This window comes from Leopardus geoffroyi, chromosome B4 (genome assembly GCF_018350155.1).
Source record: "Leopardus geoffroyi isolate Oge1 chromosome B4, O.geoffroyi_Oge1_pat1.0, whole genome shotgun sequence".
In the NCBI taxonomy this organism is placed as follows: Eukaryota; Metazoa; Chordata; class Mammalia; order Carnivora; family Felidae; genus Leopardus; species Leopardus geoffroyi.
Window position 1 is genome coordinate 72,436,354 of NC_059341.1, and position 26,340 is coordinate 72,462,693.

At 38.1% G+C, this 26,340-nt stretch overlaps 1 protein-coding gene across 3 annotated transcripts in view; it reads right to left on the bottom strand.

Annotated features, from left to right (window-relative positions):
• Positions 1-26,340, bottom strand: part of NELL2 (neural EGFL like 2) — a 329,888-nt gene that overhangs the window by 138,159 nt on the left and 165,389 nt on the right. For all 3 annotated transcript variants that reach the window (XM_045462596.1, XM_045462598.1, XM_045462597.1), the window contains one exon: positions 6,901-7,026. In XM_045462596.1, the coding sequence (XP_045318552.1) occupies positions 6,901-7,026 (126 nt within the window). The remainder of the gene's footprint in view (positions 1-6,900; positions 7,027-26,340) is intronic.

Consider the following 26,340-nt stretch of genomic DNA (forward strand, 5'->3'; position numbering starts at 1 on the left):
AGTAATTATTGTAATACACACAGAGAGAATCATGTCTTGTTCTGTACTTTTGATTTTGATAAATCCATCAAGCGCTATTTTTAAATAGCTGATAATGAAGTTATTGTCCATTCATACAATAAATTACCAGCTTTAGTTTAAGTTCTTTTTGGAGGAATGCAGAATAAAAAATAATAATGTTATTGATGTCTTTCCAATATCAACTCTTTAAAAACTTAAAGCAAAGTACCTTTTCTAGCATTGCTTGCTAGGAAACTTTAAAGAAACACACACACGTGCACATGCACAGGACAGCTATTTGAGGAAGGGGCATGCATGAGTTACAATGGAATTAAAATCTTTGCTCCAGCTGAACAGTAGTAAATCCTTCTCTGTAACCGTCTGTGCATGACAATAGTATCCAAGACTCTTTAAAATGCTAGGACACCAACAGTAAAAAAGACAAATGAAGAAAACTTAATATCATCATAAAATTCATGACTCTTTCTCCATAATCACCCAACTACACAAGCCTGACAAACAAGATGGTAGTAATGATTTAAAAAAAAAAAAAATCAGTATTGACCATGTTAGAGAAAAAGAAGTAACTGCCACAATAAGATCATAAAATGTAAGCACTGGAAGTATTTAATGCTGTAAAGGTTAAGGACTTTCAGAAGTAAAATCCTTTGGGGAATACCAGAAGAGGTTCTTTGTGTAACAACAAAAATGAAGTGTCTAGTAAAACCCCTTGTGCTTGGACACTTTCTGGATGTGCTGTGATATGCGATATGGACCAAAGCCAGTATTAGAAGATCCTGGAGTAACAGAAGCAGCCAGGGTCAGAAGAAACCATATGGAGGATGCATCAGGAGAGTGTAATTTGAGAAATCCCTTCAGTCCCCTCTGCTGAGGCCTGCAATTTTATCATTGGAGAATCATTCTCCTAGGCTCATCTAAGGAGAGGTTTCTGATAAGAGAAAGAGGTTGGAATGGGGGTCAGGGGTCCTTACTGAGAAGGCCAAAGGCCAATAAAAGGCCATGGGACACCATAAAAAGTGAGAGAAGGAATACAGGAATACAGGGCCTGAAGGAAACTTGAAGAGGAAAAGGGAAAGTTTAAAAAAACAAGTGTACAGGGGCACCTGAGTTGTTCAGTTGGTTAAGTGACTTTAAAGCAAATTTTTTTAATGTTTATTTATTATTGCCAGACAGGGAGACACAGAACGTGAGCAGGGGAGGGGCAGAAAGAGGGGGAGACACAGAATCCGAAGCGGGCCCCAGGCTCTGAGCTGTCAGCACAGAGCCCAACGCGGGGCTCGAATTCACAGACTGTGAGATCATGACCTGAGCTGAAGTCGGACACTTAGCTGACTGAGCCACCCAGGCGCCCTGAAGTGACTCTTGATATCAGCTCAGGCCATGATCTCCCAGTTCATGAGATTGAGTCCCGAGTAAGGCTCTGCACTGGCAGCACAGAGTCTGTACCTGCTTGGGATTCTCTCTCTCCCTCTCTCTCTGTCTCTCTCCTCTGCTTGCTCTCTCTCAAAATAAACAAACATTTAAAAAAAATAAAAATAAGTAAAATTAAAAAAAATTTATTTTTTTTCAGTGTTTATTTATTTTTGAGACACAGAGAGAGACAGAGCATGAGCAGGGGATGGGCAGAGAGGGAGACACAGAATCCAAATCAAGCTCCAGGCTCTGAGCTGTCAGCACAGAGCCTGATGTGGGCTCGAACTCATGAACGGTGATATCATGACCTGAGCCAAAGCCGGACACTTAACCGACTGAGCCACCCAGGTTCCCCTAAAATAAAAGTTTTTTTAAGTGTACATTTTACAATTTCGATTGGGTGACCCTAAAGCAGGATTTCTCACCCTTGTCACTATTTGGGTCATATAATTCTTTGTTATGGGGAGCTGTCTTGTAGTAGATAAAGATTAATGACCCAGTTGGAAAATAACCAGAGAAAAGCTCCCAGCTGAAAGGATTCTAGGAAAATAAGACATTTCCTCAAGAGGATAGCTAGCCTAATAATAACATTACAGTATGTTTAGCAGTATCCCTGACCTCTATCTACTAGACACTAGTAGCAACCCCCTTCCCCACAGCTGTGATAACCAAAATGTCTCCAGACATTGTTAAATGACCTCTGGCAGGTAGGAGGGCAAAACTGCCCTCATTGGATATCCACTGCCCTAAAGGATCATTTTCTCTTTAAGATGGCAAAACTTTTCATTAGCTTCTACCTTTCCCAATTTCCTGTTCCCACTCTAAAGCGTTGCATAACAGTGGGAGGATTACAAGCTCCTCAACACAAAAAAAGAATCAGAATTCCATTTTTTAATTGCAATTATCAGAGCAGAGAGATGCAGCAGGAAGCTGTGAAATGAATGCCTTCTCAGAATGTTTGTCCTTTGGTAATTCGACAGTTCTTGGATCCCATCTATGTTTCCAGAGATATTTTACTCTTTGCCCATTACACAAGACCAGTTCCAGGAAGGGATGTCCAGTAAAACTCAAAAAGATTTGCCCAATTCAACTAATGCTTATAAGAATGAACCAAGAAAGCCATTAGTCCACATCAGTAACGAAGAAACTTTGTTATGCATAAAAATTAAGTTATTTTTGCAATCAGAGAGACTGGCAAGTGGGCTTCTAACATCTTGGCTCAGGTGAATCAAACCCTTTTCCTTCCCTTGTCTCCCCTTCCCTTTGTCTTTTCTCTCCATCCCTTCCTCCCTTCCTTCTCCCTCCCCTCCTTCCCTCTTTCTTTCCTTCTTTTTCATTTTCCTTCTTTCCTTGTAGGTATTCCCATTCTTTCCTCTATGAGAATAGGAAAAGATGTGAGAAGGAAAGAGATTAGGAAGCATTAATCAGAAAAATAAATAAATAGCACCCTCTCTGGAAGGACAAATATATTAAAGACTTTAGAAGAGCTTAAACTGCTACAGCATTTCTGCAACTGAATGATTAGCACAACTGTATAATAGAGTCAGAGGCCCAGAAAATGCTGATTTATATTTCTTCTACTGACTTCTGGTTCAGAATTATTATTATAAGATGTGTAGGGGACAATTTCCTCTTGGAATCAAAGCTAATGAACTGAAACAATCTATAAGAAAGGCAGTTTAAATACTGAATATTATAAACTAAATAACGTAGGGGCACCTGGGTGGCTCAGTTAGTTAAGCATCGGACTTTGGCTCAAGTCATGATCTCACAGTTCATGAGTTTGAGCCTCACATCGGGCTCTGTGTTGACAGCCCAGAACCTGGAGACTGCTTCAGATTCTGTGTCCCCTCTCTCTCTCTGCCCCTTCTCTGTTCATGCTGTCTGTCTGTCTGTCTCTCTCTCTCAAAAATAAATAAACATTAAAAAAATTTTTAATAAAAAATAAAAAATAAACTAATAATGTATTTCTACATAAAATATGAATCTTTCCCGTTATTTATTTTTTATATGGCTGCAAAATTAACAAATGGTGAATAATATGAGAACTAATAAAGAGGCTTATCTTCTGGCCCCCCTTTTGCCTCTCACTAACTGTATGACCATGGGTAAGGCAATTAATCTCTTTGAGCTTCAGTTTTCCCACATGTGAAAGTTAAGAGATTGGACTAGATTACCTTTAAGAATTTTCCATCTCCAAAATTTTATTTTATGTATTTTTTAATGTTTTATTTATTTTTGAGAGAGAGAGAGAAGAGAGAGAGAGAGAGAGAGAGAGAGAGAGAGAGAGAGAGAACGAGTGGGGGAGGGGCAGAGAGAGAGGGGGACAGAGGATCCAAAGCGGGCTACCTGCTGACAGCAGTGAGTGGGATGTGGGACTCAAACTCACAAACTGTGAGATTATGACCCAAGCCAAAGTTGGATACTCAGCTGACTGAGCCATCCAGGTGCCCCCCTCTCCCAAATTTTATAATTATGGGGAAGATATAACTCAAATTATCTGAAACTGAAAGAAAAAAAATAAACTATGTAATTCTACCAACTATGTAAGGTAATTCCTCTGTAGCATACATAATTTCCATGTGAGAGTGACAGGGTTACAAAAGCAAAAAAGGCTTCTTTTATTGATCAAAGCTCCTGGCTATAAAGTAACATGTATCGCTCTTGGATTCTTCTTTAAATTAGAATGATTAATTTTCAGATGGGGAAGCAACTCTGAGAGTCTGCTGGGTTCAGTGATGAGAATGTCAGTTATCTTATGGCGAGGGAGGTGGGGGGCTCTGCAACAGGGAGGAGGGGCAAGCATACAGAAGCAAAACAAATTCAGAACTCCAGGAGCTCAGCCACAAATGTCAGAGAATGGCTTTGTGATGGTGTCTTGACATTTATTCTGGAAGGCTTGCATTTATACTGCAAGTATGTGGATGTCTGTATCTAAATTCATGGAAAATAAATCCCAATCTTCAACAGAACAAAGTCATACTCTCGTCTTACAGGAGCTCTTGAAAAGGTACAGCCTAGATACCTTCAGTTGCAAGGCAAACCTCCAGCAGAGGAGTCATTTCTTAGAGCCTTTTGTATAGCTGCTAAAGTTAAAGTGTAGAGGGACAGATTCAAAGAGGGAGAATTTAAACATTCATTTCCTTTACAGGAAGGCTGACTATGTGCTGACCCTGCATGGTCTAACATAAAAAGTTTTGCCAAAGATCGCCTGACTTTGAACTATAAAATAAAATCCACTCATGATCCCTAGGAAATCCAACTTTTATGTATGGATCTAAATTCTCAAATTTGTAGGCCTGCCCATAATACATAGAAAATTTAAGGGCAAGAAATCTTTCTTTAAGTGGAAGCATAGAAATACTGGTGTTAGCTGGAAATGCTAATGCATCATTAAGGAAATACATTCCATCACCTGCCAGATCTTGAAATTCTTGGCTCTGGTTCTTTAGGCACAAAAATCATGGCCTGAACAGCTTTTCTTAAAATGATCTTGGCCTTCAGTGGCATTCCTACAATGGGATACTTTATTTATATCGTTAGATACTTTGGAATCTTAATGGAAAATTCTCCCTAAGTAGTCAAAAACAAATAGTAATTTGCGGGATTTTATTTGGAAGGAAAATACACTAGGAGAGGTAAAGCCAGAGCAAGAGATTCTCTATAAGGCAAGACAGCTCAACGATTCCTTGGATTTACAGCCAACAGACAGGCTTGGAATGGAAACGAAGCTCTTGAAAATACTCTGCCCTGAAGAAACACTCCTCATTCAACAGGAGGCCAAATTATGTGTCATGTATTCTTACTTACAGTCTTGAACACTTTTTAAGAATGTAAGAAAAACAAAAAGAATCACTAGGAAGTATAAAAACGTACAAAGCTTTTAAGTCTTTCATGCCACAGAATCAGCAGACTCCTTGAAAACTGCTAGCTCTCCATTTTTTTTTTTTTTTTATGAGCACATCTTGAAATACTCTGAGATGCAGTAGTTTCACTAAGACTTTTGTTGTTGTTGTTAACAATTACATTGGAACTCAGACTTACTGATATTACCAACAATACAGCAAACTGTGTATTTTATTCTCCATAAATTTATTGAGATTTGTTATTTATATTTTTTATGTTGACAAAGATTTCCGTAGTACTTCAAGAAACTCTGCCACTCGGTGTGATTAAATTTTGTCTAATGAAAACGTGCAGAATTAGTCCCACAATGTGGAAATATTTAGAATAAGCTGACAAAAAAGCGAGAATTTGCAAATCAATCAGCAACTCTATATGAATTCTACCTTCAAAATATCTTTGGTTATTCTCTATAGATTGGGAGGCCACTTCTCATTGTTCTTTACATGCGATATTTTGTTTTTACATAAATATTATATTTGAATTTAGTGAAAGACCTCTATCTTGATAAACAAGATATCAAATAGTACACATTATGGTCACTATAATGAAAACTTAGAAGAGTGTACAATAACACAGAGGCATAAGATGACACTTTTATTATAGATTCATAGTTTTACTAGCGTGTCATGCGGTCTCTTTCCCTGGAAACCTTGAAGTATTATTTGTACATCCATTAGACAAAAACGATAAAGTTGGAGATGGAGTAGAAAGTGACAGGTACAATAAAAAGTTACACGATTAATATTTTGAGTACTCTCCAACGTTATGATTCCACACATTTTTTCTAAAATTTATTTAAGATTCTTCTATTTAAAAAAAAAAGAAATCCAAAGAAATATCTGTTTCACACCCACAATTCCTCAAACCCCATAGTCTTCAAGCTACTCTTCTAGCACCATTTTCTTTCATATTCTACAGGTAGGAACTCATAGAATATGAAGTGAATAGGCTGTTTTGTCCCAGGACCAACTTTAGACATGACTACACTCAAGATATCCATGAACAGGACTCTGGATGGTACTGACGGGAGTGACAGTTCATAAAACAAACAAAAGCAAAACTTCTTTGATGTGCTCAGCTGCATTTCCCAGAGACATGAAGGAGCTCGGTTCTCTTTAATATTCCCATTTTCTAGCACTTTAAGAATCTATTTCTGAAAACATCGCATTATTTATGTTATCCTTCCTCTATGCAAAAATCTACTGCCATATAAAGGAAATTTTCAAGGGTTGTTTCTCGGATTTGCCATTGGATTCACATAAGTTTTGAGCATAAAACTGTTTACATTTAAAATTAGCATAATGTTAATTTGGTTCTCTAGTGTTTCTTTACTCTCCTAACAGGGAGTATAAAACTTACCCAGGGCAAGCAGGTATTTCTTTCCTTAGAACAGGTTCAAAATTAACTACCAAATTAAGGAGATATGCTTTCCCTTATGACTTGTTTTGTTGTAAGGAAGTATTTATGGCATCCTTTTCCAAAAAATTAGAGTTAAAAGGAACCTTTAAAAGTAAACTTAAGGAATAGGAAGATTTTGTTTCACAAATAGCTACTGTTTACCTGTACACGAATAATCATCAATTCTGATGTATCCAGTTTTGCAGATGCACATGAAAGAACCCGGGGTGTTAACACACATTGTATTCTCACGGCAGTAATGGCGCCCTTCAGCACACTCATCAATGTCTGTGGAGAAGAAGTAGGGCAAAGAGGTCAACAGTGGCCAATATTCTAGAGTTTCTCTATAATTTTCTTGGAGAAGGCAATAGTTTCCAATTGAAAAGCATTTTTTAAAAGTATTCAAAACATCTCCTTTAATAAGAATGCTTGATGTTCAAATGACAGAAACTGTAAACATTTTTTTCCAATAGGTCTTGCTGGAATTTCAAACATGTCTATATATTTCAACTTGCAACATTCTAAATATAGTTAGAAAATTTCAGCGCAATCATCTACCTCTGATAAAATGAATCAGAAAGTACAAGTTTGCTACCTTGGAGTCTCGGAATCTTCAAACACTGAGTATACCATATATTATTTTTTGATCTACTGGCTATTCTGTGTATTTGGGGAGGCTGTAAGAGGTAAATAAAATATTTACATACACCAGAACTTGAATAACTTAAAGACAAGAAACCAATACCATATAGTTTATTAGAGATAGAAGTAGAGATATAGCTATCCCAGTGTCTGAATAGAGATGAAATTACAATGTAGAGACCTGATATAAATGAAAAACTGTAAAATAGTAGTAAGATATCATATTGAAGAACTTCCATAGAAATTCACACACCAAGTTTTGAGTGTAAAGACATGGTAAGTCATAACAGGCACTGGGAAGAATGTGAATTTTACAATAAGACTGTCCCCATTTTATAGCACCTCTCTGCATGGAACATAAACTATTTCACAAATATCTTGTCATTATGAAATACTCTTTATGAAGGGCCTTAACGCATTGTTTCAGGCATCCCCAAAGTAGCAATGCTCTCATTTCTACTATTAAGAGAAATGGATCAATTATAGGAGATAGTCTGGTGACTGACTACACCGTAAGTCATGGTATCCATATAACCCAGTCCTGAGAGTATCAAAAGAAGTAACTGATGAAATCTCAGAAAGTTATATTTTAGAGGTAAAGGGATCTTGGCAATCATCTAAGCTAACTGCTTATTCTACAGATGGGAAAATGGAAGCCTAGAAAGATTCAATTTTTCCACTAAACTACTAAATGAAAGTTAACACAATAAATTACAAACTTCTTAACATAAAAAGCTCTTTCAGTTCTGGCCCTTACTTTTTCAGTTTTATAGATTATGACCCACTCCCTTCTTCCCTCTCAGTGTTCTGGCCACAAAGAACTTCTGATCATTCCTCAAATGGACCATGCTCTCTCATATCTACCTGTCTCTACACATGCTGTTCTCTCTATTCCTTCTTTGCCTATCACCACCCTTAGTGGATCTTGGCCACCAGTGGATTATTCTCCAAGAATCTGTTTAAACGTCTCTCTGTGAAAACTTTCCTAATAAAGTAAAATTCTCCCTATGCAGTGCTCTCTTGGAACTTTGTATTTCCATTGCAGATTCATCCATTGCGACTTTATTAAGTTTTATAAGCTTCTTCTCGCCAGTCAGTCTTATATACTCCTCCAGGGTAGAGATCATCTAGTTGTGTCTCTTAACTCTAGCTGCACATTATATTCATCTGGGATACTTTTTTAAAAACATCAGTTCTTGGGCCAACTCCCAAACCCCCACTCCAAATCTTATTTAACTATCTGTGGTGGAACACAGGCAATGATTTCTTTTTTAAATCTTCCCCATGATGAGTCAAATGCAGGGATCAGCAAAATTTTTCAGTAAAGATCTAGATAGTAAACATTCTAGGCTTTGGGACTTACAGGATCTCTGTTGTAAATTTAAGTCTGTTTTTCTAGCATGAAAGCAACCACAGGCAATGTAAATAAGTGAGCCTGGTGATATTTCAAAAAAAAATTATTTACAAAAACAAAAGTTGCATCAGATTTGGCCTGCAGGCCATAATCTGATGATCCCTGGTCTAATGTATAAGCAGGGTTAAGAATCACTAAGTATGTAATCCATTTTTGAACTCACAATAGCTTATAGGGTGTTTAGGATATTACAGGGTCAATAAATGCTGCAGAATGAATGAATAAATGCTTCAAGGCTAGCGTAAGGAAGATCTAAGAATAGATCTCAGTGGTGCCTGAATGGCTCAGTTGGTTAAGTCTCCAACTCTTGATTTTGGCTCAGGTCCTTATCTCGTGGTTTGTGGGAAAGAACCCCAAATTGAGCTTTGTGCTGACAGCATGGGCCTTGCTTGGGATATTCTCTCTCTCTCAAAATAAATAAATAAATAAACAAATAAACTTTTTTTTTTTTAAAGAATATATCTCAGATTATCTGACTTCTAGTATAATACTTTTCTCATGATATCATGCTACTTCTAAATGTTTGCACTAGTCTGCAAGGCAAGTATCACATTCAATTACAGCCTAAAAATCAAACTACAGGCACCCTGGGGGAATATGATGAAAACTCATTTGCTTCCAGGTTCTTAAGATAATAATAGGAATCATATGGGATTACTAATGAGCTCAGCTGGATCAATGGTCTTTAACCCTGCTCCTCTGAGAGAGTGCTGAACTGAAGTGGAAGTTACTGAAAGCCACTGCAGAAGTCCCCTGGGCTTAAGCTTGCGAATGGGAGGGATGGCCACAATGAAGTTCATGTGCACAGCGGTGTAAAGAATTTATCTTTGGGAAGGAAAGAGCCAAGAATAATGAACACAACTCAGTGACGAGATCTTGGTTATCAAAGGGGAGAATTATTGAGTACACTGTATCATTTCCTCAAGACAAGCCTAGTTTCTAGTGAAAGACCTCATTTCTTGGTAGAGTCAAGGATGTAGCTACAGTGCCTAGTGCAGAACGGAGTCCCAGCTGGAGCAAGCATTAATTACTGAAGACACTGTCCTTCTCTCCAAACAGTATGCTAGAGGAGGAAGCCCACCTCAGTACGAGTGGCCAACAAACCTGGCAAATCAAACTCAGAAGTACACAAAGCACCCCAGACCCCTCCCAAGAATACTCAAGGAATGAGAACTTTGAGAGTATTAAAGTCCTATTAGAGAAGACACAGAAAAGAGACAGTTAGGGTGATTTCTGTTAATGGACCCTATTGACAGCCAAAGCTATTGGATAATTTGGTTTATAAGATAAATAGGGTATTTTGTGACAGCGTAAACACTGTCTCTACCACTTGTTTGTTGGTGGGTCTACAAACCACAGACTGTTGGGAGACATTGGCCGGTCTCATTTTTTGTAGATGTTTCCTGTGAAGATACCATGTGATCAGAGAAAACGCAACATGGGGTCATAAAGCAAAACCTATTGAGGAACCTATTTAACATGAAGCCTTTTAGGAACTTGAATGGTTTGGATCACAAAGAAATACTGAATTCATGGCCCAGAGATATGAAGTGTCAGGAGCAGTATTGTGAGGGGGGGAAACAAAGTAAAATACCAAAAAATATAATTGCAACACTGTGTGCCCTTTGTGTGGGCCATGTGACTTTTAGCACAAAATTCAGCACAAAGAGAGTTAAGCTTAGGTCCTGCCTTTAAAGGACTTATAATCCTTCTAAGTAGTATCACCACCACCACCATCATCATCATCCAGTTAGGTGCCTTCTATGTTTTAAGCCTGTACTTTAGAGAGCAGTATGTCTAAGAGAGGTTCATGGTTCCTCGAAACACAGAGTACTGCATGATCAAATAAGTCTCAGGACCATTATAACACTATTCTTCTTCCATCTCCCCCCCTAAAGTTACCCATGGACATGAGGAAATTACAGGCTCTGAATACCTAGTCATGTTTTTAAAATTTTCGTTCATTAATTCAACAAGTATGTAATGTACATGCCCCATGTCTACATATTGCATTAAGCAACAAAGACAAATTCTAGCTGGAGGAGTAACACTTAAACAATAATGTTATGAAGTGATGCGTACTATATAGCAGAAACATATACAATGGGCATTAAATAGGGAGCAACTAACTTTTTTAACACAGTGCTTTTTTATTCTGAACACGTACTAATGCAGAACACATTTGGGAATTTACATTTGGTGATATAAGTAATTGTATGACTCTTCCCTCCCCCAGCTTGAGGAGCTGATAATGAAATTAAGATGCCTGGATACAGCATGAATAACAGCATGAGGTCCTATATATCAAGTGCCAGGAAAGAAAAAAGAGAAAAGAAAAGGGAAGGCAAGAAAGAATACACTCACTACCAGGACTGGTATTCAGAGGAAAGTTGGTGACTAAGAGACTGGGCAACCAAGGACAATGTGCTGGTTGGTGTGGCAGGGCGTGAGGTAGATTTTTGAAGTAGGCTTAAAGTGACAGACGTATACAAAGTTGAAGAAGGCTGCCACTGAACAGTTTCTTGTCAAATAGAGATGCTCTAAGATGAGCAGGCATATTGTAGAGATTCAAGTCTAGTGCCAGCAGCAGAGGCAGCAAAGGCATGAAACATTTAGGAACAATGAGTATTCCATTCGGTTGAAGTTTATGCAGGAAATAAAACAGAAATACAGCTATGGGATAGGAGACAGAATGGGAATGCACAAATTCAACAAATACGAGAAAGGTATCTTCCTTGCTGTGCTATGGAAATATGAAAGCATTTGGAAGGAGGGGAGTAGGGAAGTGACATAGAAAAGTATATCTCATTGGGGAGCCTGGGTGGCTTGAGTTGGTTAAGCCTCTGACTTCGCTCAGGTTATGATCTCATGGTTTGTGAATTCGAGCCCTGCATTGGGCTCTCTGCTGTCACCACAGAACCTGCTTCAGATTCTCTCTGTCTTTCTCAAAAATAAAATAAACGTTAAAAAAAAAAAAGAAAAAGAAATCTCACAAGAGTTGGTAATGTGGAACTGAGAAGAGTGGTACAATCAAGGTAAGGAGCAGTTGACTAAATTAAAGTAACCTTCCAAGCCCCAGTTTCTCCATTACTTATCAGGGTCTGAAAGTATCCTAGTAAGTGATTTGTCGGTATGTCTGTTGTCTATTTCTATTGGAATATAAGATTCAGGAGGGTAGAGACCTTGTTATAGAACAATGGCTGGCCCTTACTAAAAATGTGCTAGATGGGGTGCCTGGGTGGCTCAGTTGGTTGGGCGTCTGACTTTGGCTCAGGTCATGATCTCATGGTCTGTGGGTTCGAGCCCTGCGTCGGGCTCTGTGCTGACAGCTCAGAGCCTGGAGCCTGCTTTGGATTCTGTGTCTCCCTCTCTCTCTGCCCCTCCCCTGCTCAAGCTCTGTCTCTGTCTCTCTCAACAATGAATAAACATTAAATAATTAATTAATTAATTAATTAATTAAAATGTGCTAGATGAATCAATGAATCCTTTCATGGCTTTTCATCTCGTAGGAAAAAGGATAAGTGTCCTAATTCACACTGATCTGACCTGGAGCTCAACTTGGCAGATGGATCCTTTGTCTTCCCAGTATGCTGTCCAGGCATTTAGCTGGACGTGAGCTTTTTGTATGAACAGTGAACAGAAGCCACTGTGGTAAAATATAGTCTTGCATGGTAGAAGAGCACTGCAGGGGGAATAAAGATGACTGGATTCTAGTCTTTGGCTCTGTTATAAACCTGACAGGCATTTCATCTCTCTGGACCTTAATTTCATCATCTATATATATATATATATATATATATATATATATATATATACACATATTTATTTATATATATATATATATATATATATATATATATATATATATATATATATATAAAGGCTAGAGGTTTCCAAGTCATTACCAGCCCTCACACTTTACAATTCTAACAAAGAGAACACGATTTGTATGGTTGCAGTGAAGAATCTGATTCTCCAGGATTTTGTAGGGCACACAGTCATATGCCAACAAACTTAAAAAGCATAAGTAAACCCTGTTTCTTATACTTGAACAACCTCTCTTGCCCCAGGATAATTCAAGTTGATCTGCTTTAGAAACAGTAATTTATAAATTTATAAATTCCCTTTCATCCTATCTGAAAGCTGAGGTTGACTTTGTAACTATTCAGAATCACCGATTGTTAGACCTGAAAGGAACTATAGAAATCATCTAACCTAACCACGGTCATTTACAATTAACAAAATGGAGAAACAGAAACGCCAAAGACAAAGTAAGAAGGTGGCAGGAATCAGATCGTGAAACTTCCATGACCCACATTAAAAAACCTGAACTCTAGGGATGCCTGGGTGGCTCAGTCGGTTAAGTGTCAGACTTCAGCTCAGGTCATGATCGCATGGTTCATGGGTTAGAGCCCTGCACTGGGCCCTGTGCTGACAGCTCAGAGCCTGGAGTCTGATTCTGATTCTGTGTCTCCCTCTCTCTCTGCCCCTCCCCTGCTTACACTCTGTCTCTCTCTCTCTCTCTCTCTCTCTCTCTCTCTCAAAAATGAATAAACTTAAAAAAAATTTTTTTTTAAATCTGAACTCCGTCCTATATGACATGGCAAAGGTTTTAGGAGAGACTTAACTGAATCAGATCTGGGTGTTTGGAAGATCCTTCTAGCACAAGTTTACATAGTTAGTGAGTGGCAATCATAATGAGAAAACTGTTTCCTAGGTCCCACATTACTGTTCCTTTGGCCTATAGAGTGGTCTCCTGACTATCCTTGGGGGCAGTGGACACTCAGGTATGATGTCCCCTCTCCTGTGTGCTTTTGCCACACAACCTGGCTACCTACCCTCCCCATCTTATGCTTTATGTGTCATTGATAACATTTTTTAAAAGCATGGTATATTTCTAGGGATACAGCATGCTATCTCAATTTTTCCCTATAAAAGGATTATATTAGCATGTTAATGAACACTAATGCTTTATTGCTCAGCCAATAAAATCTTGAAGTCATGCAGCTCAACAGCAAGGACTCCACACATTAAAGACAAATACACATTGGTATGGGTTATTGCTAAGTCTTAGCCCACCAGCTGTGAAAAACTGGCTTGGCAAAGTTGGCAAAGAGATCAATGACTTAATTCATAAACCAGGAAAAAGGCTAAGTTCTGAGAAATGTAATTCTGGAAAGAGATTTGAGAGTAACATTTGGGAAGATAAGAGTATTTTTGAAAATAAAAAATTTGCAAGTATAAGTAGGCTGCTCGGTGAAAAATCAGTAAAGAATAAATTAAAATGTCATTTACAAATAGGCTAACATTAAAAGGAATTGCAAGCAATCCTATTTTAAAGTCAGTGGCATTAACAAGTTTGTTTACCAAATATTAATTTTTATGTATTAAAAACTATATCATATGCTACTGAAACATGTGATATTTTGATATCTCAAAATAATAATGCCATATTTTCTTCATTCATCTTTTTAATTCATTCATTGTAAATTGTATGGTACATTCCTCAAGAAGGATAAAAACTCTAGCATTGTATCATTGTTCTTGCTACTTTTAATAGAATACATTATTCTTAGTGTTAGGATTCCTGATTTAAAATAGATATACTTGGAGACATGCAGTTAGAAAATTTGAGACAGGGTTGAGAGTGGATCATAAAATTATACTTGTGGGGAAAGGTGAGATCATTTAAGGGTTTGAGGAAACAAAAGCATGAGTAGTTTATCCATGTAAGTAATATTTATTGAATTCCTACTATGTCCCAAGGTATTAACTTGGACACCAATGGCATATCCTTGAAGAAGACAGATAGTATCTGTCTTTGTAGAGCTCTGGTCCTTCTGAGAGACAAATAATAATTTTTAAAAATGCTATCGGAATTTGATAAGGATAGTGCCATCTGGAACAAAATGTGAGGGCTCCAAATCTTACAGGCAAGGCAAAACTTTCAGAAGGAGGGTGTGACATCTAAGCAGAGGACTAAAGGAAAAGTAGAGTTAGCTAATGAGATGGGAAAGAGGAGAACATTTCAAACAAAAGAACTACGCACAAATTGTGAAAAGTGAGAGATTTTGATATATTCAAAGAATAGCAAAACATTAAATGTGGCTAATGAACTAAACAGGAGCTATTTTGTGTGTATATCTTGCAAAACTCACAAAATAATTGGACCTTATCCTGTGATGGATGGGAATCTACTGAAGTTTTAAAATCAATTTTTTAATACATCATATGTACACAGAGTATAAACTTTCAAAGATACAACAGAGGGCAAAATTAAAGTTAAGTCCAACCCATAGCCACTCAACTTCCCACTCGCAATCTCAGAGATATCCACTTTTACCAATTTCTTGTGCAACCTTCTAGAGACACTGTCTGCCATGTAGGCACATGCACGTGTGTGTGTGTGTGTGTGTGTGTGTGTGTGTGTGTGTGTGTGTGTATGCTCTTCTAAAGGGTGTGAATGAATGAAATGACACGAGTTGCTAAGCAACATTTTTTAACTGCAAGGTAGAAGAGAGGATGGATTCAGGATGAGCAAACTGGAAGCTCGGAGGACACTCACTTGGAGTTTGGCTTCCTGTGTCTGGGACGGTATGTTCTAGCTGCATACAAAAAAAGCGTGGAGGGGCGCCTGGGTGGCGCAGTCGGTTGAGCATCCGACTTCAGCCAGGTCACGATCTCGCGGTCCGGGAGTTCGAGCCCCGCGTCGGGCTCTGGGCTGATGGCTCAGAGCCTGGAGCCTGTTTCCGATTCTGTGTCTCCCTCTCTCTCTGCCCCTCCCCCGTTCATGCTCTGTCTCTCTCTGTCCCAAAAAAAAATAAAATAAAACGTTGAAAAAAAAAAAAACAAAAAAAGTGTGGAGATATCGAGATTATATATACATATATATATATACACACATACACACACACATTTACATATATATACATATATATATCAGGAGAGAAAAGACTTTATATATACATATATCTATCTCTATCTATCAATGGAGAGAAGTACTGAATACTTCCATATACTCTCCATATATATATCAGGAGAGAAGACAAGAATGGAAGTCAAGATTTGGGAGCCTCAAGCACAGAGAAAGTAATTAAAGCCATAATATTAGACAACATCACCCAAGGAGAGGGTACAGAATGAGGAGAAAAAAGCTAAGATGGAGGGCTGGGGAACTTCAATATTTAAGAGGCAAGTAAAGAAAGGAGACTGAAAAAGCTTGCTCAGAGAGGTGGTGGCAAACTAGAAGAAGCAGACCAGTGTTGAAATAGTGGTCAGCAATCACCCTTGAACACACCTTCTATACTTGAGGAAATCCCCATCTCCCCAAGATGGAAGTCACAAGTCAAATTTCAGCGTATTTGGCAGCTAGGGTATAGACTTGTAACCTAGGACTGCCCACCAGGGGCACTAATGCAAAACCTCAGTTCAGAAGAGAACTCATGGCTAAGCAAGGCTGTGAAATCTGACAAGCAGGGTGGAGAAGGCATTTGGCACTTAGGATGGTAGCAGTGGCATAGGTTCTGGAGTCTAGTCCCGGATGTCATCGGTGAACACTATGCAATTCAGTGTGAGTAGTGGTGTTGACATCAAGAGGCAGAGGTAGTGGGATATGTACTCAGGTCTGACATGCATTGTCTTGGCTGAACATCATCTAAACCTGTCCTCCCACATATACTGGGAGCCTTCTAACATTCTTCAATATATTCCTTTTCTGCTTAAACTTCCATAGTGGGTTGTGCTGTTTGCAACTCTGATCCCTGATCAATACAATGTAGTATCATGAAGACAAGGTAAAGAAGTATCTGAAGGAGGGAGGGAGCAATAGAATTAATTGTTGCCTAGAGGTCAAGCAAAATGCTGGCCGAAAAACGTCTGATTTAACATTACAGAAGTTATCAGTGACCTTGGTGTAAGTAGTTTGGAAGGGAAATGGGATAAAAAATCTAGACTGAAGTAGGTGAAGGAGAGCATCTGACATGAAGAAATGGAGACAATGAAAATCAATCACACCTTTCAGAAATTGGGATAAAAAGGGGAAATAGGTCAAAAAACAAAAGCTAGAAGGGAATGTGTGGTTAAGAAAGAAACGTGAGCATATTTAAATGCTGATCTGGAGAAGCAAAAAGAAATAAATAAGTTGAAAACAGAGTTTGAGGGGATAATGGACGGAATAAGATGTCTCTGAAGCCACAAAGAGATGAGATTCAGTACTCAGATGGACCCATCACTCCTAGGAGAAAGGGTATGCATTCCACTGAGACTAGGAAGAAGGAGGAAGAAGTGGGCATGAAGCATGTGGGTTTATGTTATGGGAGCAGAAGGATAAGGAAGTTAGTTTCTGTTTTCTGTTTTGTTGGTAAAGAAGTTACCTGCTGAGAATAAGAGAATGGGTAGAATCAAAGCTTTGCATGGAATGATGAAGGTTTACAACAATCATTGCAGGAAACAAGTGGAAACTGAGCTGGCTGGGATGCAGAGTAAAATTACTCACGCAGAGTATAGCAACCCAGCAGGGTTGATAGCTATCCACATGCAATCTACCTTTGGATATTTTTTAAAGTTTATTTATTTATTTTGAAAGAGAGCGAGTGAGCAAGAGAAAGAGGGAGAGAGAGAGAGAGAACAAGTGGGGGAGAGGCAAAGGGAGGGGGGTGCAGAGGATCTGAAGTGGGCTCTGTGCTGACAGCAGAGAGCCCAATGCAGGGCTCAAACTCATCAACTCTGTGAGATCATGACCTGAACCAAAGTTGGACGCTCAACCACTGAGCCACCCAGGTGCCCCTACCACTTGACATTTTTATAACACTTTGGTTCTGTACCCTGTGTTAATTCTCATAACCCTGTGACATAGGGGGCACTTATAGAGTTGCTCCCTTTTCATAACCAAGGAACCTGTTTAAAGTTGGGAAGGTTCCTGAATGTCTGCTATAACTTAGTGGTTTGCAAATCTTGAATAGAATCACTCCATATAATCCCTTTCCTCCACAATCTGGTCCCTGTCTCAGCAGTGTGATCTAACGCTCCTGGCTGTAAACCTCCTGTTGCAGAAAAAACTTCAAAACATGTTTTGCTCTTTCTGTTTGCTTACTCCTCTGCCAATCTAAATTGGATTCACTCTTCAAGGCCCAGATGAAGTCCCAATTCCTCCCCAGCATGTCCCTAACCTCTTTGGCCATGGGGATTCCATCTGTCTCTACTTCTGCAGTTTTTGTCTGTGCTTATTCATGGCCAGTTAGTAGCTGTTTTGGCTGAATCCAACTTGCTTGAAATTAAGGAACAGACAGTTTGAAAGATTGCCTTGTCATATTGGATTCGAAAATTCATCAAGTTGAACAGCATTCTTTCCAAAAAGGCAGATTAGTATTTTTAAATATTAAAAACTAATTTAACAAATATATATTTATTTTGCCAAAAAGAAGGGTTTCAGTCACTACAATATCCAAATTGATGCCCATTCAGAGTTTTTAATCTAAACATTACATCAGTGCTTTCATGAAAGATATGGAACCACTCCAAGTTCCAATTGCTTGTTTATACATAAATCACTGACTAAACTGCATTGTTAAATTTGACAATCTTAATCAATGTTTAATGTTGATTAGGAAGTATGACCTCACAAGAACTCAGTATCCACAAACATATACATTCTGCAATTTCAGTCCCACTTTTTCACTATCGCATTCTTATATAAGGATATGAACAACTTGTAAAAATCTGTTTGGGAGCACATTCTTCTTATCAAAGAACAATTATTTGGAGGAAAGTTAAGATGGAATAAAAAGTAAAAATGAAAATACTCTTATGTATTATTAAAATCTCAGGGATTGGGGAGCCTTGGTGGTTCAGTCAGTTAAGGGTCCAACTCTTCATTTCAGCTAAAGTCATGATCTCATTCATAAGATCGAGCCCCACATTGGGCTCTGCGCTGGCATCATGGATGAAACCTGCTTGGGATTCTCTGTCTCTTCCCCTCTCTCTCTGTCCCTCCCCTGCTCGCTCATGCATGCAGATGCTCTCTCTCTCTATCAAATTAAATAAATAAACCTTAAAAAAAATCTCAGGGGTCTATTTTTATATGATACCAATGAATAAGAAATGTAATTTAGAACCATAATGTTCAAACACACGAAGCTCCTCTTGCTCTGGAACAGTCATTGTCCCTCTACATCACGTAATTCACATCTCTCATTTCTCTGTCAGGTTCATTTAATTCATGCCTAATGCTCCTGCAATGCACAACGAGTGTATCTCCTAAAAACTTATTCCTATTTGTATTCATAATGTTGAAAATGAAACTAACATTTACTCCAGCATCTGTTCCTTTGACCACATCACTTCAATTTTCTTTGCGACATCACACGTTTTCACGACAGATCCCAAACAATCTCAGGACCATTGAATCAAAGTTAGATTTGTTTTATTTGTCCAATCCTTACATATTTCTAGCTATACTGTTTCCTGCCATTAACCATGCTGAAACTTCCATCTCCTATCTCTAAGTCTTTTTTCAGATGTTCTTGGTGCAATGTGATAATCTTATTTTACACTGCAGTTGGTTCTTCTTGGAAGCAAATGAACACACGACTAAAGGAAGACAACTGCAAAGGGAATGCTAATAGTGGCATTTGTTAATGGACTTCAAGCATTTTTAACAAATATAACTAGAACACATGACCCAGATTTCATGGAAGGCAAGATAAAGCTGGTAATTATCATTTAATCTCTAAGTTATACTTGACCTTAAAGTTAATGAAGTTGAAAAATCTCCATCAATTAAATTTTTAAAAATTTGCAATCATGTGATGTCCCACATATCATTTCAAATGGATTCTTTTCCAGGGGGAAGAGTCTTTTCTAAAAAAATTATTTTCATTTATGTAATAAAAAAGGATAATAAACTGCTGCTTCACATAAGATACCTGTAAATGATCTAAATGAATTTCTTAATTCTAAGTAGACATTTTTCCTAATATTAATAAAAATAAATGCAATGTAATTATTAAGTATTTTAACCTGCTACTCATCTACAGAAAAATAACATAAATTCCCATTGTTACATTTAAAGTTTTATCTTATAATTTGCAAAATGAGGATGAATTATACATACTCTATCTAAGAACTGGTTAGAATGTTATTCAGACCAGAAAGGAATTTGGCATAAAGTGATTTGGTTTGGGAGATAATCCATGGCAACTTAGATATTGAAGTAGTTAAAGATCTCATTATAATTGGCTTAAAATATAAGACAGTATCATCATATGGACATTAAGAGTACTGTTGCCTCAAGTGTTCAATAAATTTATATTATAACATCTTAGTTATCCATGTAACAACTTACTGTAACATATAAATAAATTCATGTTGCATTACTTGACTGAAGCATCTATGGCAATAAATATATATTTAATCACAAACTTTTACCAAGGACTTATTTTTCTGGAAGGCACTTTTCCACATACTTAATCTTATTTAATCTTACTTTACTTCTGCTCTCCCAACTTCATAATACAAATATTCCCATTTAATAGATGAGGAAACTGAGTCTCAAAGATGTTAAGTGATTTCCATAAGTGCTCACAGTTAATAAATAGCAGAGGTAAGAATTAAACCCAAATCTTCTTGTGCAATATTTTTTTCCATAACATTAGAACTGCTCCCCACTTGTCAATAATGGAAAGATTTTCTTTTCATCCACATAAACATTTTACATTAATTTGTCTATTACATCTCAAAATTTCTTCTGACATATATATTTTTTATAAATAATTAGAAGCAGCTGCACATATAAATCTGTAGAGTATCCATCTAGGTACCAGACTGACTCTTTCACAAAAGGTGGGTATACAAAATAAGTATTTGTTCTGATTTACTTTTCAGCATTGACACAATTGACTAGTAAAGGCGTGGCAAAATTATGAATACTTTTTAACACTAGTAGGTGGTAAATGTTTCTTGCATACTACAAAGAAATGCAAAGGTAAGCAATATGGTGAGAGTAGGGGGCCAAACAAAACTCAAACTCATACCAGAAATTCAATAATGTTACAGGCTATGAATACAAATTTCCTTGGCTGCTGATGAATCCAAGGGTCTCCCCTCAATGTCTCACCAGTTATTTCTGGGTGTACCCTGAGTGTTTCTATGGGATCAGGAATAAATCAACACATACTATCACTGCCTACTTCCCTGCCCCTGGGCATCCTCTAGGTCTTTCCCACGTTCTCTGAGTCTCTGCTGAAGCCAGTGCATATCCCTGTGTCCCTACTTTTGTCCCTTTACAAGAAGCTCCCATCCCCAAAGCTGCAAAACTTTTGAAACATCACATAGCATCTTTTTCAGGCTTCACAGCATGTTCAGAGCTACTCAAAAATTTCTTATACCTATTTTTGTCTTATTCTTTGGGACCTGAGTCCTACCATAATCTTTTTTTTTTTTTAAGTTTACTTATTTACTTTGAGAGAGACAGAGAGTGAGTGGGGGAAGGGCGGGGGGGTGTGTGGAGAGAATGGGAATCCCAAGCAATTTCCGTGATGTCAACACGGAGTCAGATGAGGAGCTCAACTTCACCAACTGTAAGATCATGATCTGAGCTGAAAGAGTCCCACACTTATCTAAGCCACCCAGGCACCCCCAGCATATTTTGCTTAGGTCCTAAATATAAGAGTTGATCCTCTTCCCCATCATCACATTTTGTGTCTCCTGCCATTGACTGTTAAAACCAGCTCAAAGTGCCAGGAAGCCCTTACATGCTTGTACATAAACTCCTCTTCACCTTTGGCATAAAACCAAAAGCCCTCAAGAGGGTCAAATAAGACTAACAGAAACTAGGGGTAGGTATCATGCTCACATACAGCTATCTCTCTAGTATTTACTGAATTTCAACCAATGGTTTTCAACTGGGAGCAATTTTTTGTCCTCCAGGGAAATTTGGCAAAATCTGAAAACATTTTTGGTTATGACAACACAGCTACAAACATCTAGCAGGTAGAGGTCTGGGATGCTGCTAAACTTCCTACAGTGTGCAGGAAAGCCTCCATGACACAGAGTTATGGTCCAAACCACCAGCAGTGCCAGGACTGAAGACCCTGGTGAAACCACGTGATACTCAGAAATATATGACCACACAGGCTCAATAGTTCATTTCTCTAGGCAGGAGCACATTAGCCAAAAATTCAAAAATAGTAACAATTCTTAAAAACCCAGCCTGGAAGGATATCAATACAGCATTAATCTAGAATAGGCCTTTTCAGACTTTAATGAATGTAATAATCACTTGGTAAGCTTATAAAAATGCAGATTATTGAGACCCAGCCTTGACCCAATTAAGCAGAAATGAGGTTGCATCCAGGAATCTGTATTTCTCACAACCTCCTCAGGTGATTTTGATGCAGCTTGAACCACACTGTAAGAAACCATGTTAAGGAAACCAAATTGTGCACCAATGAAAATAACCTGAAACTCTGAACACTAAAATTCCTCTCTAGTTGAACATATGGCTAAAAAACACTGGATAGCTACAAAATAATTAAGATCATCAATTAAATAAGTTCTCTGCCTTAAACCAGTACTCTCAAAATTTTCATATGCATAGGAGTCACCCGAGATCTTGTAAACGTGCAGATTCTGATTCAGTAGGGCTGAGATAAAGTATGACATTCTGTATTCCTAAGGAACTCCCAAGTGATGGTCTATAGTGCTCCTTGGACCAGCACATTGAGTACTATGGTCTTAACTGCCAAAGAGAGTAAGACAAGACTTCTATTAACAAAGCACAGAGGGGGGAGCCAAGATGGCGGAACAGCAGGGAAGGTTTTGTGTGTCTTGCGTCCATGAAACAAAGTCAGACCAACACTAAACCATCCTACACACCTAGATAACTGACTGGAGGATTAACACAACAATCTGCACCACAGAACCACTGAACCACAGAATTCAGCAGGTACATGGCACGGAGGTGAACGTGGGGAGAGAGAAGCCAGCGGCGGGCAGGGAGCCGCCTTTGTAGGTGGAGAGAGGACAGATATGGGTGGGGGGGTGCAGAATACAGGAAAAGCACCCCTCCCCAAAACAGCTGGAGAAAAGTGGAAAATTGGAAACAGCTGCAAGGACTAAACTAAAAAGGGAGAAAGGAGAAAGGAGAGGGTTTAAATTCCATTAAGACTAAACAAGGGGAGTGCAAAGTCTGCAAGTCCGCAGCTTGATCCCTGGCGGTGCTCTGGTGGGAAGGGCGAATCCCCAGGAACAGAGTGGGGTCCGGGAGGTTCTCGGGCCACACGGGGAAAAGCGGTTCCACTGCTGGAAGGACATTTGGTAAAGACTGTTGAAGCCACCTGGTCCCAGCAGACCCCAGAGAACCGCCACATTCGCTGCTGCTGGAACAAGGTCGTTAAGGCTGAAGTCTGGTGCCAGATGTGTGTTGTGATTTCCCATAATCCCTGAAACACTGCTGCTACACTGTCTTGCTAACTTTTTCTGGGGCAGGCTGGCACCTGGCTGCAGTCTTGGGGCACCAGCAGCAGAGGGTCCAGCAAGCATTCCTGTGTGCAGCCGACATTCGGCCATTGTTCATTCGGCCATTGCTCGGTAAGACGCTCCCACAGAGGGGTGGAAAGGGTCAAAGCTGCAGTCCTTTGGAAGTAAGGGGCTGGGGAAAACAGCATCTGAGACAAAACTCGGGAGAGACGTACTGCCTGGGACCTGGTCCTGGAGAGTGAAGAAGCAGGGAGTGGATGAAAGCTGAAGACAGAGGACGGGTGCGCGACTTCTGATCAGGGAGAACAGCGTTCTGATACTAGAGACTGGGTAGCTGGGTGACGCCATTGTCACTGCTCCCGCGCATGCGCATATGCACCTACAAGCGCCACAGCAATTCACCCCAGTAGGCTAGCAGCATCATCTAGTGAAGAATGGAGCCCTTACACTGAGCCCCGCCCAACTGCGCCAACCTGGCTCTTCAAGAACACAAGTCTCACCACCTACTTACTTTATGGACTATAAAGCGCTACATAGTCTGACTTCTGGGGGAAAACGAAGCATTTTCAGTCTTATTTCAATCTGTTAGCAGGTCCATTTATTCAATTTTCTTTCTTTTTTTCCCCCCTCTTTTATACTACTTTTCTTTTTCTTGAATAAAGAGAAAAAATTCATTTCTATTTTCAATTTTTATTAAAAATATTTTTCTTTAATTTTTTACTATATTTTGTACTTCTGTGTAATTTTTTTTCAAATTCTATCTTACTTCCATCATTTTGTTTTAGTCTACTTCAGTATAATCAACTTTTCAAATTCTCAAACGATACCCTTTTTTTCTTTTCTTTTTTCTTTTTAGTTTCTTTTCTTTTTCTTGAACAGAAAGAGAAAAACTTCATTTTTACTTTCAATTTCTACCAAAAATATTTTTCTTTAATTTTTTTACTATATTATTTGCTTTTATATAAATTGGTTCAAATTCTATTTTACTTCCATCATTTTATTTTAGTCTACTACAGTGTATTCACTTTTTCAAATTTTCAAACGATTTCTTTATTTCTTTTTTCTCTTTTTTGTTTCTTTTCTTTTCCTTGAATACAGAAAGAGAAAAAATTCATTTTTATTTTTAATTTTTATTAAAAATATTTTTCCTTAATTTTTTTCTGCTATATTCCTTATTTTGTGTAATTTTTTTCAAATTATATTTTACTCGCATTATCTCATTTTAGTCTGCTTCAGTGTATTCATTTTTTAAAATCCTCAAATGGTTTCCTGTTTTTTCTCTTTCCCCCAATTTTTTTTTCTCTAATCTGTCAAACCACTTTCAACACCCAGACCAAAACACACCTAGGATCTAGCATCATTTAGTAGATTTGTGTGTGTGTGTGTTTAATTTTTAAATTTTAATATTTCTTATATTTTAATACTTTTTAATTTTAATTTTTCTACCTCATTAATTCATTTCCTCCCTTCAAAATTACAAAATGAAGGAATTCACCCCAAAAGAAAGAGCATGAATAAATGACAGCCAGGGATTTAACCAACACAGACACAAGCAAGATGTCTGAAACAGAATTTAGAATCACAATAATAAGAATACTAGCTGGAGTTGAAAATAGATTAGAATCCCTCTCTGTGGAGAGAAAAGAAGTAAAAAAATAGAATGAAATTAAAAATGCTATAACTGAGCTGCAATCACAAATGGATGCAGTGGCGGTAAGGATGGATGAGGCAGAACAGAGAATCAGTAATAGAGAGGACAAACTTATAGAGAATAATGAAGCAAAAAAAAAGAGGGAGATTAAGGCAAAAGAGCACGATTTAAGAATTAGAGAAATCAGTGACTCATTAAAAAGGAACAACATCAGAATCATAGGGGTCCCAGAGGAGGAAGAGAGAGAAATAGGGGTAGAAGGGTTATGTGAGCAAATCATAGCTAAAAACTTTCCTAACTTGGGGAAAGACACAGACATCAAAATCCAGGAAGCACAGAAGACCCCCATTAGATTCAACAAAAACCAACCAGCAACAAGGCATATCATAGTCAAATTCACAAAATACTCAGACAAGGAGAGAATCATGAAAGAAGCAAGGGAAAAAAAAGTCCCTAACCTACAAGGGAAGACAGATCAGGTTTGCAGTAGACCTATCCACAGAACCTTGGCAGGCCACAAAGGAGTGGGAGGATATATTCAATGTGCTGAATCAGAAAACTATGCAGCCAAGAAATCTTTATCCAGCAAGGCTGTCATTCAAAATAGAAGGAGACATAAAAAGTTTCCCTGAAAACAAAAATTAAAGGAGTTTGTGACCACTAAACCAGCCCTGCAAGAAATTTTAAGGGGGACTCTCTGAGGGGAGAAAATATGAAAAAAAAAAAAAAAAAAAAAAAAAAAAATATATATATATATATATATATATATATATATATAAAAAGCAACAAAGATTAGAAGGGACCAGAGAACACCACCAGAAAATCCAACTCTACAAGCATCATAATGGCAATAAATTCATATCTTTCAGTACTCACTCTAAACGTCACTGGACTCAATGCTCCTATCAAAAGACACAGGGTAACAGAATGGATAAGAAAACAAGATCTATCTATATTCTGTATACAAGAGACCCACTTTGGACCTAAAGACACCTTCAGATTGAAAATAAGGGGATGGAGAACCATCTATCATGCTAATGGTCAACAAAAGAAAGCCAGAGTAGCCATACTTATATCAGACAACCTATACTTTAAATCAGAGATTTAAAGATGGGCAGAAGGGCATTATATCATAATCAAGGGGTCTATCCACCAAGAAGCCCTAACAATTGTAAACATTTATGTGCCAAATGTGAAAGCGCCCAAATATATAAATCAATTAATCACAAATATAAAGAAACTCATCGATAGTAATACCATAATAGTCAGGGACTTCAACACCCCTCTCACAGCAATGGACAGATCATCTAATAAAAAAATCAACAAGGAAACAATAGCTTTGAATGACACACTGGATCAGATGGGCTTAACAGATATATTCAGAACATTTCATCCTAAAGCAGCAGAATATACATTTTTC